General features: G+C 39.1%; 1 protein-coding gene across 1 annotated transcript in view; it reads left to right on the top strand.

Moving 5' to 3' along the window:
- CLOCK (clock circadian regulator) overlaps positions 1–16,604 on the top strand; it is a 48,837-nt gene extending 32,233 nt beyond the window's left edge. Inside the window, exons 10-22 of the mRNA XM_084266656.1 lie at positions 1,730–1,848; positions 5,611–5,693; positions 5,931–6,037; positions 6,682–6,829; positions 7,055–7,130; positions 7,779–7,920; positions 8,243–8,343; positions 9,287–9,376; positions 10,205–10,351; positions 12,120–12,326; positions 13,446–13,654; positions 13,936–14,212; positions 16,311–16,604. Of these exons, the coding sequence (XP_084122782.1) occupies positions 1,730–1,848; positions 5,611–5,693; positions 5,931–6,037; positions 6,682–6,829; positions 7,055–7,130; positions 7,779–7,920; positions 8,243–8,343; positions 9,287–9,376; positions 10,205–10,351; positions 12,120–12,326; positions 13,446–13,654; positions 13,936–14,212; positions 16,311–16,499 (1,895 nt within the window). The 3' untranslated portion in view covers positions 16,500–16,604. The remainder of the gene's footprint in view (positions 1–1,729; positions 1,849–5,610; positions 5,694–5,930; positions 6,038–6,681; positions 6,830–7,054; positions 7,131–7,778; positions 7,921–8,242; positions 8,344–9,286; positions 9,377–10,204; positions 10,352–12,119; positions 12,327–13,445; positions 13,655–13,935; positions 14,213–16,310) is intronic.
- Positions 16,605–16,908: the final 304 nt, after the last annotated feature.

The raw sequence follows: 16,908 nt of genomic DNA, 5'->3' as shown, positions 1-16,908 counted from the left end.
ATTAGCATTATGAATAATGGAACGTAGTTTGCAGTCATGAACACTAGAAACAGGACAAGGATTCAGCCCCAAATTTAGAAAAGAAATAATTTTTGGAGGAAAAAACAGACAAATTGACTAAGAACAAATGCAAGTTGTTATATTCAGGAATAACAAACTATATGAGCAGGGAAAGAAGTTGCAATCAGCTAAATAGCCCTTTAGAAAAAGGAGTTACTGTGGAATGTAAACAGAACATCACCAAGTCACCATGACAAATTGCCATATTATAAAAATCATACAAAAGTCTTTTTAAAATATCGTCTAGACCACATGAAATAAATCCCACTGCACTTTTGGCACCCATGTGTCCTCATCCAGATGCTGTTTGCTGGGAGTAAGTAAAGCGATGGAAAGAGTTCAAAGTACAGCAGTGAAAGCAATCAGATATCTAACAGTGTAACTTCAAAGTCGAGATAATCTCTGAAGAAAGATGGAGAAGGGATGAGATAGAGGGGAAGGAAAATACCTGTTTTCTTTCTGATGGAAAGTGCAAGGAGTTGTAAGCTTAAGATGCACAAAGAGCTTCAGTCGAAGTTCACATTTAGAGTTGAACTAGAACCAGTTAGGCTTGTAAGAGCCTGAGAGCATTAATAGGCTAAACTGCTAAACTGCTACCTGCTGGAAATGATAGAGATTTAGTTCATCTTTTGCCTACTTGTGATTCCATCCATCTCTGTGATTCAGCAAGTGGAATTAGTTTGTTCTCAGCTCAGTCTTCTGATTCTTCCACATGCGTAATTGTTGTGCCTTTGACTGTTTTGTTACTCAGATTTGTCTTCAGCTTGTGGTGTTTGAATGTAATGGAAGCCTAGAAAAGAAATACATCAGAGTTCAAGAGAAAAAATGTAGCAGAAGCCGATACAAAAGAGAAACTTTAACATTATTTTTGAAGGTGTATTCCAGTCATTTTTAGTTGTTAGCAAGAAGGATTAGATTTGTTAGTAGTTTCTTAAAACTGCTTTGTCACAGATAATATCACAGAATCATTAAGGTTGGAAAAGACCTCCAAGTTCATCTAGGCCAACCTACCACCTATATTACTAACTAAACCATGTCCCTAAGTACCTCATCCAACCTTTCCTTAAACACCCTGAGGAACGGTGACTCCACCACCTCCCTGGGTGTCCCGTTCCAATGCCCAACCACTCCTTCTGAGAAGAAATTTTACCTAATTTGCACCAGGGGAGTTCGGGTTACAACTTAAAGCCATTCTCTCTTGTCCTGTTGCTAGTTACCTCTGGGAAGAGGCTGACCCTCAGCTCACCACAGCCTCCTTTCAGGTAGTTGTAGAGAGCCATAAGGTCTCCCCTGAGCCTCCTCTTCTCCAGACTGATCAGTCCTGGTTCCCTCAGCCGCTCTTCAAATGACTTGTGTTCCAGACCCTTCACCAGGCTGGCTGCCCTTCTCTGGAGAGGTTCCAGAGCCTCGATGTCTTCCTGTAGTGAGGAGCCAAAACTGAACACATATCCTGTAGTTAAAGTTCTTTTGGTTGTATTCCTGTTGCCACGGTACAGCTACTATTCCTGTGCAAACGTGCATATATTATATGTAGCATTTTTCGTAACGCTTGTTAAGTTATAAGCAGATTGCATTAGATGAATATCAGGCCATTTGTCGTAGGATATTATGGCCATTTTCCTCCATGCTTATACTCCAATCTGTGCTGACCTCATCTGTCTTCCCTCAGTTCCCAACTCGGCGCACAATGGTTTTGAAGGAACTATCCAGCGATCGCACCGGCCTTCATATGAAGACAAAGTTTGCTTTGTAGCCACAGTCAGATTAGCTACACCTCAATTTATCAAGGTATGTACAAATGACATGACTTTTGTATAATTTTAAAATCTATTCTCAACAGGAGAACTACAGGGTGATACACACAACATCTCAAATACTATTAAAGAAAACTTTAAGGTGTTTTGTTATATGGAATTAAAAGCTTGTTTCTTTCTTCACATACAAACAGCTTAAACGTTATAAAAAGTATCAAATAAAGTTGGTGTGCTGAGTGAAATTTCTAAATAGTCCTACAATAGTAGTATGTAAGAAACAAATTTAGAAGTTCACAGGAATATAATTTACCAGGCTTGCCTTAAACACAATGAAAGATAACACTGAGATCCCACTTTCACTGGAGAAACTGAGTAATCCTGTCACTTGAATGCACATTTTATGCTGCTGATCTTGCTGATCTTACTACAGCTGGACACAGAGGCAGATCTTTTAGGGCTAGTAAAAGCTTGATTTGTGAGCAACTGAAAGTCAGGTTTTGAGATAATGAAGGTAGTGAGTTTTGTTTTAGTACTGTTCGTCATTCAGCAACTCAGTTGTTTCGAGAGAACATTTTGCTTAGCTGCTAATGCACAGTGAAGATGTCTACAAGTTTCCAGTTGCACGTGTGTGAAATTTATAGATTTAAGTATGATCTTGTTCCTCTCCAAAATAAATAAAAATAAATACTCAGGACACAGTATAGCATAGTCTGTGAATGTGATTCAGATTGGGTTTTCTACAGATGTAATAATCAAGGTACAGGATAGTCTACTATCGAAGATTTGTTCTTACAGTTCAGTTGCCATGAAATATATAAGGCACATAGAGATAAGCTGCTGTCTGTCATGCAGAACTCTTTGGCCTTTTAAATACTCTGCATGTAAGTTGTACATGGTAGTGTCTTCAGCTGAAGATGGTTGATGGCATCCTCTGAAAACACGGTTTACACTTTGAAGGTATAATAGGGAGCTTGTGGAGAAATCATATGAAATTTGTCAGCTCAGTCAGGCAAAATAGGAATTGGATCTCTCCAGACTGTGGGGCAGAGAATTTATTGGGTTATTTTTCCTGAAGCCATGGAGATCTTTCATCTGACACTTTTCTTCCCGTGCGGGTCTAAATAATGTTCTTACTGTTATTCCTACAGCTGGTAGAGATGTCAAATGTGGGGTTTTTTTGCTTCATGGAATACTTGGGGCAAAAAGACCAACTCATCAGTATTTGGAAATATTTTTATCTTTTAAAGTTTAACAGTTTAGAGTGTGCTACAGTAAAACTTCTGTGTTTCCTACTTCTGGAACGGGACATTTAGCAGTTGAGGACCATCCATGACCTTTCAGGTGTCTCAGTCTCTTGAATGTGAAAGCCTTATGGATTATACTCTGGCCAAACTTTCAATCCTCTTTGCCTGAACTTCTGAGCCCCTAGTGCCTAAGGAAGCTTTTATGTCACAGAGTTTTTAAGATCCTCTCAAGGGTTTTGATCAGTGCTGCTCATCTGAGAACCGTTCTTGAGACAACTCACGTTAAGAGTGAAGATTTGTTCATAGTCTTTTGATACCTTCATTGTTACAGAGGCTAGCCTTGACTAGACTCAAGCAAATAAGTGTTATGTCAGGAGCTCTACCACCCCAATAACTTTACTAACAGATGTATGAAACAGCCAGTAAAAAGATGTGTAACTTAGTACTGGAGTGCCTTATTTAAAATAGAATTTGACTGCTCATCTGCCACTTTTTCTCTTTCATTCGGATGGTATATGGTTCTGGGTTGGTTGGGGTTTTTTTACCTAGAAAGTCATTTCTCAAGGATATACAGTGCTTTTGCAAAAGTCATACTATACATGAGAACAATCTCTGAAAGGTCACATTTTTATTTTCTGCATATGACCTGACCACTTTTGTAACAAAACGTGCCCCAAATTTTCCTCCCCGGTAAAGGGATTTAGCTCTACACATTTGTCTTGCACTTGGGCTTGTAAACAGTTCAATCCCATGATGAAAGCAGGGTTAATCCAGTATTCTACCAGAATACTTTTTGTTACAAATGAAAGTCCTTTCTTTTTTAGATGCCTTGTTGACAACTTCAACAAGATTCCTTGTTGAACAAGATAGCTTCTACCCAAGGGCATTTTACAATGAAGTATCTGTAAATCATTAATGTAAATACATTAAGTAATCAGATACTAACCTGCTGCCAGCTCCTTTCTAAAAGTGCTGGTTTTACCATGATTTTACTGCCTGCACTTGAAGTTATTTTTACTTTTGTTTTGGCTTGTGCCAAAATAATGAGATAAAAAGAAACAACAAATCAAAAGTATATCTCAAGGATATACACTTGCTCTGTCATTTCTTTTGCTCTGCTATGAGTGGTGTTTTATAAAATGCTGTAACCTTTGGAAAGTAGATGATCTTTGGGTTTTAGGGGTAGTTTCAGTTTTGAAGGTTATGTCTTGCTTAACCACAAGTAACACCTCGAGTTACAGGTTTGTGCCAGGAGTGATTTTTTTGTTCATTACATCCATCATGTAACTCACTTTCTGGTCATTGTCTTTAGATGATACACCAAGGAAAGTGAAGAACCTACATATGTTAACTTTTTTTACTTTCATGGAAACAGAACTTAGAAATACCTATTTAAAGATCTGAAAAATATCCACATAAACTCTTTGTGTTATAACCTGAAAGAATGAAAAGGAAGGTGGTCCATTTGTAGGAACAGTGGTTAGTCTTCTACTGTATTTTTCCACAAGACTATTTTAGTTACAGATGTTTGCAGAGCAACAGTGTGCTCATCTGTCCACATCCATTGTGAATATTACATCAGTGCAGCAGCGGTTTCCATACCATAGTCTTCAAGGAAGTGTGGTATCTGATCATCAGTAGATCCTACTGTGTTCCTGGCAAGGGGAATAGCATTGCCAGCTCCTACAAGCATAACAAAAGTGAGCAGGTGTCCAAAAAAAGAAAGATTTACTGACCTCTACTTTGATTGTAATTCTTTTAAGGGGTGTATCTGTACATGTGCATAGATCCCATCCATCTTTCTTCTTGTAAGGCAGTGCTGGAGCAGTTTGCAAAAGAACTGGCTGCCCTGGGGTACTTAGCTCTGTTAAGGTCTGAGCATGAGGCACGCTGCTTGGTGGGGCATCTCTACCTCTCTGTAAGGGGACAGCAGAAATTGACTGACATGCACAGTCTAGCAGAATACATTCTAAAAATTCACAAAATACCTTAAGATTTGTTGTAATAGTGGAAATATAATAATTTTCTGACTTTTCATGAGTTCTAAACATAAGAATAGTGTGTTATTTGTCGTAAATGTCGGTGCCCTCAAGACAAAGTGATTCAGAGTGCTCTGTGTTTGCTAAAAGGAAGAATACTATTCCTAAAGTCAGAGTAACGTGATCATCCTGCTAACGTTGGTTTTTACCCATTGTAAGCATATACTGTAATCAGAGTGTCTGGTGGGAGTGTTTCATCTCTTCTTTTGCTTGTTACAAGTTAAAAGCCTAACTGCAGGAACTATTGATTTCTGCTTGTACTGCTGAGCCTGAGTTTAATCCTACGCTGGGGGGGTTCCATTTAAATCAACTGAGTGTCAGCCTGGCACTGCTGAAATTAGACTCTACCTCAGTACTGTGCATCTAAGCAAGCAAAAACTATGAAACTGTCTAAAAATAACATCATAACTATTGTGGAGTTATTTACTAACTTAGGTAAGTCTGAATTTCACAAGAGTTTATGAATTAGAATAGAGCAGTTTTGAGAGAGATTTTTATTTTTTTACTTTTTAGGAAATGTGCACTGTTGAAGAACCCAATGAAGAGTTCACATCTAGACATAGCTTAGAATGGAAGTTCCTATTCTTGGATCACAGGTGCAATTCCTTCTATGTATAGCAGCAATAGTAGCTGAATCACAGTGGTGGCTGTAATATTTAGAGTTCACTAATCAGCATTAACTCCTCATAGCTTGTGTTGGGTTTAATTTTTAATTTTTTTCAGAGCACATACTGTAAACAAGAAAAGTTACATATGAAATAATTTTTGGTTGTGGGTTGTTTGGTCCTTTTTTTTTTTAAATAAAATGACATTAATTTTTTTGTATTAATTAGGGCACCTCCGATAATAGGTTATCTTCCATTTGAAGTTTTGGGAACATCAGGCTATGATTATTACCATGTGGATGATCTAGATAATCTGGCAAAATGTCACGAGCACTGTGAGTATGACTAAGTGGCAACAATCAATGGGTTTGCTTTGTGGATGTCGTTTAAAGTTTATTACATCATACAGATGTAGTGAAATTCTGTGATGCATTTGACTGAGGTGTCTTTGCTGCCATTCCTTTGACATTATTGCACTGCTGATCTTCATCTCTTTTTTTTTTTATACAGAACTACAAAACAGATTTAACTTTATCTTCCCATGTAGAGTTTTTGTTGTAGCAAATTGGAGTTCAGAGCACTATTACTAAATACTACTTCAGTTCTTCCAATAGCAGTTAAAAAGCTCTGTGATGTTTAATAAATGTCAAAATTGCTTTGAGATGTAATGGGATAAGCTTTCAGTTCAGCTGTTATTTCTTTATAAAACAGTATTTAGATGTTCTGGCACATAACTTTTTCACAATATGTAAAAAACCACCAACAGAATCATGGAAGCTTGGATTCTGCAGTTCTCCAAAGAATGCAGTGTGAATGTTTTTGGAAGAAAGCTGCAGTTTTAAACCTGTTCATAGTCATTGTCATCATGCTGAATTAGAGTATGGTCTTGGGCCATATGAAGCTAGAAAATAATGTTTATTATGTAATTGCAGTATTTACAGACTGGAAATACAGTCTACTTTTTTCTTCACTTTTATAGTAATGCAGTATGGGAAAGGGAAATCATGTTACTACAGATTCCTCACAAAGGGACAACAGTGGATTTGGCTGCAAACACATTACTATATCACGTATCACCAGTGGAATTCGAGGCCAGAGTTTATTGTCTGTACACACACTGTTGTAAGGTATGTTGCCTTTATAAAAATATTAAAAAGTATATGCCAGAGAAATTCTACTGGCATGGGAGATGTTTGCAGGTATTTTTAGGGGTAGAGAAATCATAGCAATTTAAATAATCATTGGGAAGCTTCCTGGGATACTTCACACCTCTGAGGAGTTTCATTTTTGAAGTATGTTTGGGGTTTTTTAATCATCCAAATATAACAGTCATATGTGATGTGTTCTTCTAGTTATGCAGAAGTTAGAGCAGAAAGACGACGAGAACTTGGTATTGAAGAGTCTCTTCCAGAGATAACAGCAGATAAGGTGAATGTCTTCTATAATTTTATTTTACCTCTTATTTTTCATGCTAAATTAATACATAAGCAAATAACTCAGCAACAAGTGTTTTGTCCTGTTATTTTGATCTCTAAATAATGAGACTATTTAAAATGATCAAAAATGTTTAGAAATGGTGTTTAACTGTATTCTGCCAGAACACTTACCTTCCTGTGTTTTAGGAGTTTTTGTGCATGTAGTTACAACATGCAACATCCATATGTCCTTATTAAGAACTGATTCTTGCAGTTTGATTCATAAATAAATGTTCTTTCTTACTGGAAGCACAAATAATCTGGGGGGAAAAAAAAGGCTGACACATGAAGATGTCTTACAGGAATTCACAAGAGGAAGGCAGGAGCTGTTTCATGGTTTAACCTCAGCCAGCAGCTCAGCCCCACACAGCTGCTTCCTCACTCTCACCCCCAGCAGGATGGGGAGAGAATTGGAAGGGTAAAAGTGAGAAAACTCATGGCTCAAGATAAAGACAGTTTAATAGGTGAGGCACGGGGCACTTCTTCTGCACCTGTGCAAGGGGGTTGATGACACCCAACATGGTCTTAGATATTTTCTAACAGAAATGTACACTGTGTGCTGCATCAGATATCTAATTGTTGTCTGCATGTGTCTCTTCAGAGTCAAGACTCTGGGTCTGACAATCACATAAACACAGTGAGTCTCAAAGAGGCATTGGAAAGGTTTGACACCAGCCCCACACCGTCTGCTTCCTCCAGGAGTTCAAGAAAATCTTCACATACTGCAGTATCAGATCATTCATGTAAGCACCAACTGTTGAAAATATAATTGCCTTCCTAGTGAAGGCTTTTATCTACTTCAATTAAATGCATACCTAGCAGTTAAGCATCATTTTGTAAGAAGTGTCTAAATGAAAATGTCTTTTTTGATAGTTCAGAGATTTTTAGAGGTGCCTTCAGAAAGTATAATAGCAGCCTGTTTCAGTCCATCAGATAGCATTATTGTTGGATAGTCTGAGGGAAGAGTCCAAGCCTTAAAAAGCTTCCTGTGATTTCATTATTGCATATCAGAATTGAGATTACTATTAACACGTAATAATTTATTGTAACTCTGTATATTGCCAGCAACACCAACTAAAATGACAGTGGACACTAGCACTCCTCCAAGGCAAAGCTTATCTGGTCATGAAAAGACTGCGCAAAGAAGATCATCTCTCAGCAGTCAGGTAACTCTTGAGAAAAAAAAAAATGTACTTCATCAGTGTAATTCACCTTTAAAAGCCATTACTAAATCCTTATCACCTCCCTTTCAGTTCTTCTGAAAACACAGAATTTAAACTGTAACAATTTCACCCAGAACACATGGCTATCAGAATTACATCATCTGTACATCTGGACATGCACCTTGGGTAGACTACATTTTAAGGGAATACCATAATTAAGCAGTCAAGTATTATTTTTTGGCATTAGGGTTTGCAGGACTGTGTATGAATCTGCTTTCACTCACACAACTTCTTCCTACGATTCTGCATTTTTAATATATATGTGTGTATAAGCAATTATATACACGTGTGTATATATGGATATATATACACACACACTTATAAAATTGCCAGTGTGATGCTTTGTATCCCTGTAGAGAAATAATGAAGATTTATGACTCAAGAATAATAGTGAATACTTTTTTTAGAGTTTGGTAACATGAGAAAATGTCATCCTTTGTGTACTTGGTGCTCATGTTCCAGCTGGACTAATACATTCACTTAAAAATAGAATTCTTATTGTAATACACATCTTCTAAAATTAGTAGTTTGAGAATAAATCAAAGGTGTCAACTTCCAAACTTGCTGAGATAACATTTTTTCCCTTACTACAAATAAGATTTTTAAACAGTCTCAATTGTAACTTCAGTTTTTCCTGGTTTATGCCTACTGCTTTTATGTATTTTTAGCAGTGGAAAATTTAACACACATACATACATATTCTATATATAATCTGTTGCTCTTGTATTCTTAATTCTTTAAGTAAGGTGAGATATTTCATGAAACTTGGTTTTATCCTATGTACATTTGATGCTATTTTGGAATTGACACTTGATGTAAAGAAATATTTCACATCAAGTATGAAGTTCATTCTCTTCAAGTTACGGAACAATGTTTTAAATCTTAGTCTTTAAGCTCCCAGTCTCTTGGACAACCAGTAGCCCAGCCAACGATGTCTCAGCCTGCAACTTTACAGCTCCAGTCTGGCATGTCCCAGGTATGGATTAAGTTGGTTTATTGTTTATGATTTCCTACTATTTTAAGAGTTGTTTTCAGATGATAAAGTAAACTCTTCTTTCAGAAACTAACTACTTGGGTGCCAGTCACCTTTAACATTATTCTCTTTAACAAATTACCCAATTTGACACTTTTTTCCTTCCCTTCCTCTTACTTGGGCGGATATAGTTTTCATCTGTGGCCTTTAGAAACATAAATAACACAAGATAGAATACATTAGCATATGAATTTGAAAATCCATTCTCTATGCAGCTTTCTCTACATATGCTTATAACACAAAGCAACTTGTCTGTGAAATAGTTTCCCTGAAATAGGAACAGGAGTGTTAGGTCCAACTGAACATCTGTGCCCTGCAAGTATCCAAGCTTGCATTGACTTGTACCTGCAGCAGATATCTAGAAGTGGCAAACATGGGTTGTCTGTGGCCTCAGCCTTCAAAGGGTTTAGCTCTGGGTGAATTTTTTTTTTTAAACTGATGGAATTCTAGAGCTTTAATATCTGTAGTACCACGTAATTTGCTGTGGCTTTTTATAAAAGCTTGGTAATGTGGACACCAGTCAGTTTCTTTTGTTTTTTTTTTTTAGTTCACTGATTCTGATGCATCAATTAAATGTGGCATCAAGTAAATGCCAGTTCTTTGTCACTTTCATACTAAGGAAGCTGTCAGATTATGCTTATTTGCAGTTTAAAAAGCAGTGCTTGATTTCTTTGCTGCTGTGGAGGAGAGTGTACTTACTGCTCGTAAATACATTTTAATTGTTTTTGCTCAGCTTTTAATTTATTCATTGCACTACAGCCTGTGTTTCAGTTTTCAGCTCAACTAGGAGCTATGCAGCATCTCAAGGACCAGCTTGAGCAAAGAACACGTATGATAGAAGCAAATATCCATCGACAGCAGGAAGAGCTACGTAAGATTCAAGAGCAGCTTCAAATTGTCCACGGTCAAGGGCTCCAGGTGAGTTAGTGTAACCTTCCCAGGTTTGATCTATAGAGAATTTAGTCCCAGATCTCAATTTTAGATGTTGTATCTTTTCAAGACTAACTTAAGTCTAAACCTAAATGTGAAAGGATGTGGTAGTTGGTTGTTACTTTTTGCACAGTTTTGCAGCCACTAGAATGTAATCAAAAGTGTGCAAGGTAAGTATTTATTTCCTCTGTTAGCTCAAAGGTGTCAAATCCATATCCTTTGTTTCTTAAACTGCCCTAACTATCAGGCCATGGTCCTCCTACACACTCTCCTGGTGAAGTGGTTTTACTTTGCATGGTATGCTGCAGTAATTATTGAGCCAGAAAGGCAAGAAGTCTAGAGGATGCATTACTCCAGCAGCTGATTTACTTGATTTCTACATTTTAACCAGCAGATTTTTCCCTAATTTTGTCATTCTCTTTCCAGTAGCTGTCTTTTGAAGAAAAGATTGACCCTGTTGGGTTTTTCTAGTTAAAAAAAAAAGGAAAAAGCATAAACAAAACCTACCTGTGGTGGTTCTGCCCCAAACAGTGGCTGAGCACCACACGCTGCTCGCTCACTTCCAGAGCAGCAACAGACAGAGCGTCCATGGGTTAGGATAAGGACAGTTTACTGTGAAAGGGGAAGCATAACAGCCTGCAGCAACTTTCACTTACACCTGATGATAACACAAGAGTACCTCATTGACCTGACAATACCACTGAGTACTGCATGACTCAAGGAGGGACCCAATGCCCTGTCTGAACTCAGAGTGCCCTGGAGGTGCCCAGGAGTGCCCCTCCCCAACCAGCCCTTTTTATGGGGCAGTGATGTCAGGTGGTGTGGAAACAGCCCAGGCTAACTCAGGTCACCTGGGCTGGCTGCCTGGGGAGGTTACCACTGGCCTGGCCAAAACCAGGACACCACTGAAACCAAAAATTGATCTTAAGGAAATAATATAAATATTTTCAGTGTGGATTGTGAAAAAAGAGTATTAAAAAAAATACTTCCTGGAAGTATTAAGTATGTTGCCTAAATTCTGTGAACAGTAGGCGTTTCTGGCATGTGCCATTTCAGTGTTTTATCATGCCTAGTGTCAGCAGTAGACTGCCTTATAGATGCCTCAGAATGAGAGATTGACAGCTCACTTCCCATGCACTGTGGAGGGACCTTGTTCAGGCCTGTGAAAACGAGGGAAAATAGATGTATTGCTGCAGTCTACCTTATTACCCTGTATTAGGTAGGCTTGGGCTTGACTCTTTGTAATGACTCAAATTATTGTTGTGCTGAATTCCGTTTATTAAAGTGATTTTGGAGTGTTACAATAATGATTTCTTGACTGCCAAGGAAGAATCTATTCCTGGTGCTATGCCTGGTTGATTCTGAGATTTTCTTAATTATAGTTAGTTTCAGTGCTGGAGATCCTACAAATAGAAATGTGATTTCAAATACGTGTTGTCTTTAGACAGTTGTAGACTACATTACAAGTTAGTCTCTAAATACTACTGCTTCTTTAAGAATTAATATTAAAACGTAGTATTTAGAGCTCTAGAAATCAGGATTCTGATTCTTACCAGTTACAGTAGGGCCTCTCAATACTGACCCTACATGGGACTTGGGCCTTTTGCTCTTAGAGGTTCAATACTGTTTTAACACTTCTAATAACTAAGATCAAATTTTAATTGACTTAAAATACATAAGTTTAGTTTCTCTAAGACATCTTGAACAATTAACAGATCTTTCTTAAAAGCTAACTTGAGGATTATTTTTTTTTAAGATGTTTTTGCAGCAGTCAACTCCTGGGCTCAACTTTGGTTCTGTGCAGCTTGCTTCTGGAAATTCTTCGAATGTTCAGCAGCTTACGCCAATAAGCATGCAAGGTCAAGTTGTTCAGAGTAACCAGACTCAAAGTGGGATGAACACAGGACATATAAGTACTCCACACATGATACAGCAACAGCCTTTGCAGAGTACTGCAACACAGGTGAGATTCTCATTATTGATTTTGCTAGGCAGAATATATATTCAGAACCATAGCTGGAACACAACAGTAGCTTCCCTGATACCCCCCCTCCCAAATTACTTCTTAACAGTGTCCTTTGAGCTGCATTAACTTATGATCCATGTTTTACAGTTGAAATGCATTTATGTTCTTGATAGTGCCATTGCAGATCTTGCTTTATTTTGAGATTTGCCATGTAAATAGTAACAAGTAGCTGTTTGGAAAGAAAAGTATTGAAAAAACTCTCAGCTTGCCTTTTTTTTTAAATGTCTGTGAATTTGCTCTTGACAGAACATGTAATATGAGATTTGTACCATGTGAGTCTGAAACCCGGTGTCCAGACAGCAAATAACTAGAAAAGTATAGGAGCTGGAAAAGCTTCTGCAGTTGGCTTTTCTACTCTTCAGCAGTTTCAGCCAGATGCCACAGGTGTATGACACCTGCAGTGTAACAGCCTTTTTCCTCCATGAGCTTATTCTGTTTCTCACGATTCCATGTAAACGTTTGAAACCTGCAGTACCTCTCAGAATCCTACAGCTTTACTTGCTGTGAAAGGTGATTATGTTTGGGGGGGGGGGGGGTGTTTTTAAACCTGCCACCCTGCCTGTTCTTCAAGCTGAACACTTCTGTTAGGTTTGACCATTTTGTGTATGGAGACTCTTTACACCTCCAGTCTCTGGTCACCGTCCTCGGTACCTTTGTGCACATTCCGAGCTTTCTTTTTGAGATCTGTGCAGAGGTGCACAGCAGTAAACTAATCCAGATTTTGAAGTAAGAAATCAGTGGATGTGATGTTCACAGATTAGTCTAAGGCTGGCACAGAGATGCTTAAAGGAGTGGAAAATAGGATCTTCAACAAACAGCATATAAGTCACTGAAAAAATAACCTGAGCAGGAGAAGAGGTTAATCTAAGAGGTTTTCAGATATCTGAGGGCCAGTCCTATCTCCAACTTCTCAGTTAGTAGAAATACAGGTGTGCTTTAAATTAATTCATTTGTAGTGGAAGAACAGTGGCAATTGTGAAGCAATGACAGTGAGGAGGACAGCTCTAGTACCTGTCTATTTTCAAATTACTATCTCAAAATATTTTTTCTTTCCAGCATAATCAACAAAATGTACTTAGTGGACACAATCAACAGGCTTCTCTTGCCAGTCAGTCACAGAACACAGTCTCGGCACCTTTGTATAACACTATGGTGATCTCTCAGCCAACAACAGGAAACGTGGTCCAGGTTCCTTCTAGCTTACCACAGAACAATAACCAGAATGCTGCTGCAGTAACTGCTTTTACACAGGATAGACAAATCAGGTAAATATTACAGACTAGTATTCTGACGACTTGCTGCAAGGATACGCTTACATAGCTGTGTCATATGTGAAAGGAACTCAGGTAGCATTAAAAAAAGTCACTTGGTTTATTATCTTAACTACATATGGATACAGCTGCTAAACTAAACTTTGCTCAGAAGAACATGTCTTCAGGCTTAGCAAAACCCATGTTGTGATGGCAAAGAAAGCCTGATGTGCGTGTGAGGCAGGTTTTGTTTGCTTTTAACTAAAATGACTCTAAATGCCTTTTTCTATTAACAGATTTTCTCAAGGTCAGCAACTTGTAACAAAACTTGTGACAGCCCCAGTGGCGTGTGGAGCAGTGATGGTACCAAGCACTATGTTTATGGGACAGGTGGTGACAGCGTACCCCACTTTTGCTGCCCAACAGCAGCAGCCACAGACTTTGTCAGTAACACAGCAGCAACAGCAGCAGCAGCAGCAGCAACAAAGTCAGCAAGACCATCAGCAGCAGCTCACCACGGTCCAGCAACCAGCGCAGCCACAGCTGACCCAGCACCCCCAACAGTTCCTACAGGTAATGCAGCATTCCCTAAGAATTCTTTGAAGTCCTGACACTTTTAGTGTTGCTAGATTATCCTAGGGGTGCTTCACCTGAAAACAGAGCACTTAGGGAGACCCATAGGTTACTGTTTTGATGCATGAGGAGAGGTGGGCTCTCCTGCAGTTTCACTCTATGCTTTGTCCTGTTGCATGTCATTTTCTCTTTGATTTGCTACTCTAGATTGAGCATGGGATAAAGCGACAGTTGTTTCCCTTTAAAACAGCTTGCATTTCCTTTGCATTCATACATTATGCAAGAAGGTATGAGAGATGATCTTGAAGAGACCTGCTTGGGAAGCAGCATGCAGCCCACAGCAGGACATGTCCACGTAACATGAGGCGTGACACGTGTCTGGGTCACAGGGAAGGCTGAGCAGCAAGTAACCTTGTAAGCAGAGAGTAGAGAACAACCTTGTTTTAGTAGACAAAGAAGAGAGATTTGATCAAAAGAGAAGGCAAAACCCAAGGAGTTTAGAGAGAGAGGAAATCCCGAAATAAAAAGGAAAATAACCAGAAGGTAGAAAGACTTGAATGGGACCTGGTGGTTCCAATCACTTCATGGCACATAGCTCACCCAGCAGGTGATGTTGGTGAGGGAGAGGTAGTGGTAGTGAAAACACTAGAGAGGAATGCTTCCAGAAGGTAAAAAATACCTGAATTTGGCCTCTGATACTGTCTTCTCCAAGGAAAGGTAAACTCATGGGTAACCATCACAGTGTAGTTTTTGCACATTGGTAACATGCTTTAGTCTGGGAATGTTGTGTTGGGTTTTTTTTACTTTTTGAGAGGACACATAGTTTAAAATCCTTACTTTGCAAGTACTTCTTCTTCCTTACTATGTGTGGTCTCCCATTTGCACTACATGAGGGATCCTGTGCATAGGTGGAATATACACAAACCCAGTAAATAATTGGAAGCTTAACCTACATTTATCTGCTCAAGGGATGCTGAAAGTTCTGTTCAGGGCTGTGTAAAATTGCCTTTCACTGGCTCAGGGACAGAACATGTTGACTAGCTGACAAAAACTCTTTCATGGAGCAGACCAGTTTCAGTCATGCAGAGGCTTTCCAGCTGCAAGCTGACTCTCCAAGAGAGAGACCTAACAATTTGAATTTCAGCACTCTTTACGTAGCAGGAAACTGGAATTGAAGCAAACCAGAGTGCAGATTTGAACGTGTTCTCTCTCAGCTCGGATTAATGCTGTAACAAAGCAGCCGTTCAGCAGGTTGGTAGCGTCTATAGCTCTGTTTCTAAGTCAAATGGTTTGTACAATTTTAACCTAATTCTGGTGAAAAACAGAAGGTTTGTGAAAGATTAAGATCTCCAAAGGTCAGTTCCTGTCCTGGAATTCGTTTCCAAGCAAGAGTGTAATATTTTTAATACAAACTATTAAACTGTTATGATTTGAAGTGAAGCAAATGCTTTTTAAAAATTGAGAAAAGGAACAGTGCTTTTCCTGCCTCTGCTCTCCAGGGCTTCTTACAGACTGATTCTGTGGGTGCAGCAGGCTATGAGGTTCACTTCCTGCTGCAGAACATGTTTCTGGATTGAGACATCCAAGTGTCTTTGTCCCCGTATCATTGCTTTTCTTCTCTCTTGGTTCTGTGAAAATGAGTATTACAACTAAGTGCTATTTCTGAGAGACATCAGCCCCCTTCAGAGGGGAGGTTCGGGTCTGCATAGGCAGTGGTTTCTTTGACTGCTCCTTTTGGCTGGGGGCACACACAGGGTCTGTGGCGAGTCAGGCACTGCTTTTCCTTTCGACTGCAGTGCACAGGTTAGTCCCCCAGCCCTGGTCTGCTCCTGCGGGGGGAAATGGAGACAAGTGGCCGTGGGTTCCTACCCGCTGTCACAGGAAATCACAGAGACCAGTTACAGCTGCTTTATTGTTTGGTCAGATGCTTTAATTAACTTTATTAGCATGAACTAATCTTTGCATTGTTTGCTTGGCCTCAGTGACCCAATCCAAGTTTCTTTGGATTGAATGAATCCTTGCAAGGAGTTAAAAAGCATCTCGCCCCGCTTTCTCAGTGCAGCAGGAAAACCAATCTTTCCCTGTTTGCCTGTTTTAGACATCCAGGTTACTTCATGGAAATCAGTCAGCTCAGCTTATCCTCTCTGCTGCTTTCCCACTACAACAAAGCACTTTTACTCAGTCCCACCACCAGCAGCATCAGTCTCAGCAGCAGCAGCAGCAGCAGCAACTTTCACGACACAGAACTGACAAGATGACCGATCCTTCCAAAGTTCAGCCACAATAGCATGGGGCTCTGCCTCTCTTGGAAGCAAACTACCAGGAAGGGAGCTGCTCCACAAACAGTTGCACTGAGGCTACAGAGGTAGCAGTACGAAGGCTTTTTAACACCACAGCGTTGAGATCTACTTCTAACTTCTGGAATCTGTTAAGAAAAGCCACGAGGTGATGATGGGGACATGGCCAACTTTGATAGTTGCCCCGGTTTCTGTGTTCTAAAGGATTTGCTGCCATGTGTTAATTTGTCCAGGTGAAATCTCAAAATGTGACTGAAATGAGAGGGATGCTGAAAATATTGGTATTTTTATCAATCCTGTACATTTTTAAAGTATTAAAATGGACACGGAGCAATTGTTTGAATTAGCAGGAAAAAAATATGCCAGGAATATAGTCCAAAAACCATCTAATTTTTTTCA

Source organism: Gallinula chloropus (genome assembly GCF_964237585.1).
Source record: "Gallinula chloropus genome assembly, chromosome: 7".
NCBI classification, from domain to species: domain Eukaryota; kingdom Metazoa; phylum Chordata; class Aves; order Gruiformes; family Rallidae; genus Gallinula; species Gallinula chloropus.
The sequence above is the reverse complement of the archived record's forward strand: the minus strand, read 5'-3'. Positions and strand labels throughout refer to the sequence as shown.